The sequence below is a fragment of the Entamoeba invadens genome (assembly GCF_000330505.1).
Source record: "Entamoeba invadens IP1 unplaced genomic scaffold scaff_1105074725959, whole genome shotgun sequence".
Classification (NCBI taxonomy): domain Eukaryota; phylum Evosea; order Mastigamoebida; family Endamoebidae; genus Entamoeba; species Entamoeba invadens.
In genome coordinates, this window is record NW_004440417.1 from 23,814 (window position 1) to 26,532 (window position 2,719).

Here is a 2,719-nt window from a genome sequence, read left to right on the forward strand (position 1 = left end):
CGATCCGTGAGTTATTTCGGTATGCCAGTGTCTCTGACCTTTTACTTCTTTTTACAGGGATTTTGGGGTCATTAGCTGTTGGTGTCTTAAATCCCCTTTTAATGCTTTTAACAGGCAAAATGGTTGATAATTTTGTGCAGAGTGGGTCATCGACACTCCCCAATATAGTATCTGTAGAGATGAATCAGAAGATGTTAGACACAATCAGTTCAACTGCGAATGACTTAGTGTTGAAAATGGTATACTTCTCGATAGGTAATATGGTTGCGGGGTTTTTGCAGACTTTTTGTTTCTTTGTGTTAAGTCAGAGACAGGGCATAAAGATACGAACGCTCTATTTTAAGGCACTTTTAAGACAAGACATGGAGTGGTATGACTTCCATGAGGCCGGAGAGTTAACTGCTCGGATCTCCTCGGACGTCCAACAAATCGAGGATGGCATGAGTTCAAAGTTCGGGGTGATCTTCCAAACAATTGCAGCGTTTATAACGGGATATGCTATGGGCTTTGCTTTATGTTGGGATTTGACATTAGTCATCTTGTGTATGTCACCGTTCACTATGATGTCAATGATGGGACTTGGAATGTCCGCTGGGATATTTACTAAGAAAAGTATTCAACCGTTCGGAGAGGCGGGAGCTATTGCTGAGGAAACAATCGGAAACATGAGAACAGTCCAAGCACTTGGTAAAGAGGAGTTTTTCTGTAAGGAATATAATGAGAAAATTGAGATCCACGAGAGTTACAAAGTCAAGAAAAGCATTGGGATTGGAACAGGACTCGGGTGTATGATGTTTTGTATAATGGCATCAAATGCACTAGGTACTTGGTATGGTAATCTTGTCTTAAGAGGTAAAGGTGGGAGTAGTAACAGTACAGCTGGGACTGGTTTGTTCATTTTCTATATAAGCACATTCTCTGATATATTAATGTAGTAACAATTCAATACTTTATGACAGTGTCACAATTTGAAATTATTGAATTTTGTATTATTAACTGTAACATTTATTTTGTATCATCAATTGTAACATTCCGAAAATACTGATATATAGTCATGGTCGTTTTTATGTCAGTGTTACTTGCGACTCAATCACTCAGTCAAGTCTCCACTCCAATGAATATCTTAGCCACTGCCAAAGCAAGTGCATTTCGAATTTATGAAACGATAGATCGAATTCCGAATATAGATATTAAGTCGACATTTGGAGAGGTTCCTCCGACGTGTGAAGGGAACATTGAATTTGAAGATGTTCAATTTAGTTACCCCACCCGATTAGCGAAAGTAGTGTTACATGGTCTTGATTTAACAATTCGAAAAGGTGAGACAATAGCTTTAGTAGGAGCTTCTGGGTGTGGGAAAAGTACAACCATTCAGCTCATTCAGCGTATGTATGACTTAACTGGTGGATATCTTAAAATAGATGGTCGTCTCATCACTACATTGAACATCAAATGGCTTCGCAATCAGATTGGCTTAGTCGGGCAAGAGCCGGTCTTATTTTCTTGTAGCATTAAAGAGAACATTTTATTAGGAGCAAAGGAGGGCGAGACTCCGACTGATGATGATGTCATTCGATGTGCCAAGATGGCGAATGCCCACGACTTTATCATCAAATTAGTAGAAGGATATGACACTTTAGTTGGTGAACGTGGCGCTCAATTAAGTGGCGGCCAAAAGCAGCGAATTGCTATTGCGCGCGCTTTAATTAGAAATCCAAAGATCTTATTATTAGATGAGGCAACTAGTGCATTGGACACACAATCAGAAAAGATCGTTCAAAGTGCTTTAGAAGAAGCTGCAAAGGGAAGAACTACTCTTGTTGTAGCTCATCGATTGTCTACTGTAAGAAACGCAGATAAAATTTGTGTCTTTCATCAAGGCGAAATTATCGAGAGTGGGACACATGAGGAATTAATGAGTAAGAAAGGGAGTTATTATAATTTAGTGAAGCGGCAGTCGATGGAAGATGAGACGGATCAAGAGACTGTTGAGAATGATTTAAAAAAGATCAAACAAGATGAGAATGCCGAGATTGAGAAGATGAATAATGAGCGGAATGACGAGAGTGAAGCTTTATTAGTTCAATCGATATCTCGAGAATATCAAGAAGAAAAGAAGCGTCTAAAGACTACCAATCGCTTTGTTTTATTCCGTGTTATTCTGAACAATTATCGCCATGAGTATATTTTAAGTATCTTAGGCTTAATAGGTGCCATAGGTGCTGGTGCAGCCTTTCCTTTTTATTCCTTAAAATTTGTCGATATGTTATTGATATTAATGCGACTAGAAGTTGGCACCGATTTGACCAACTCGCAATCTTCGGGGATCTTGAAAAACTGTCTTTTGATCTTATTAATTGGGGTGACGACGATGATTTCGTTCTTCTTTTATGTTGGGCTCTTTATGGCTGCTGGTGAGAAGATGATAAGTCGTCTTCGCAAGCGGTTTTATCGGAGTATTTTACGACAGAACATCGGATGGTTTGATAGAAAAGAGAATATGGTAGGAGCTGTGACCACACGATTATCATCTGATCCGACATCATTAGGTGGGATAAGTGCGGAACGAGTTGGTGATTTATTAGAGATATTTGCGACGGTATGTTTTGGGCTTGGCATAGCTCTTTATTTTGATTGGAAATTGGCGTTGTGTGTAATAGCAGTTTTTCCACTGATAGCCGTTTTCCTATTTTTAAATGGACAATTAACTCGAGAAACG

At 39.1% G+C, this 2,719-nt stretch overlaps 1 protein-coding gene across 1 annotated transcript; it reads left to right on the forward strand.

Annotated features, from left to right (window-relative positions):
• Nucleotides 1-2: 2 nt before the first annotated feature.
• Nucleotides 3-2,717, forward strand: EIN_503510 (P-glycoprotein; the record flags this gene model as incomplete). Its single annotated transcript, XM_004256998.1, has 3 exons — nt 3-888; nt 1,053-2,662; nt 2,715-2,717. Coding segments are annotated over 3 exons (2,499 nt in total), but the record flags the coding sequence as incomplete, so codon positions are not given.
• Between the last annotated feature and the right edge of the window lie 2 nt (nt 2,718-2,719).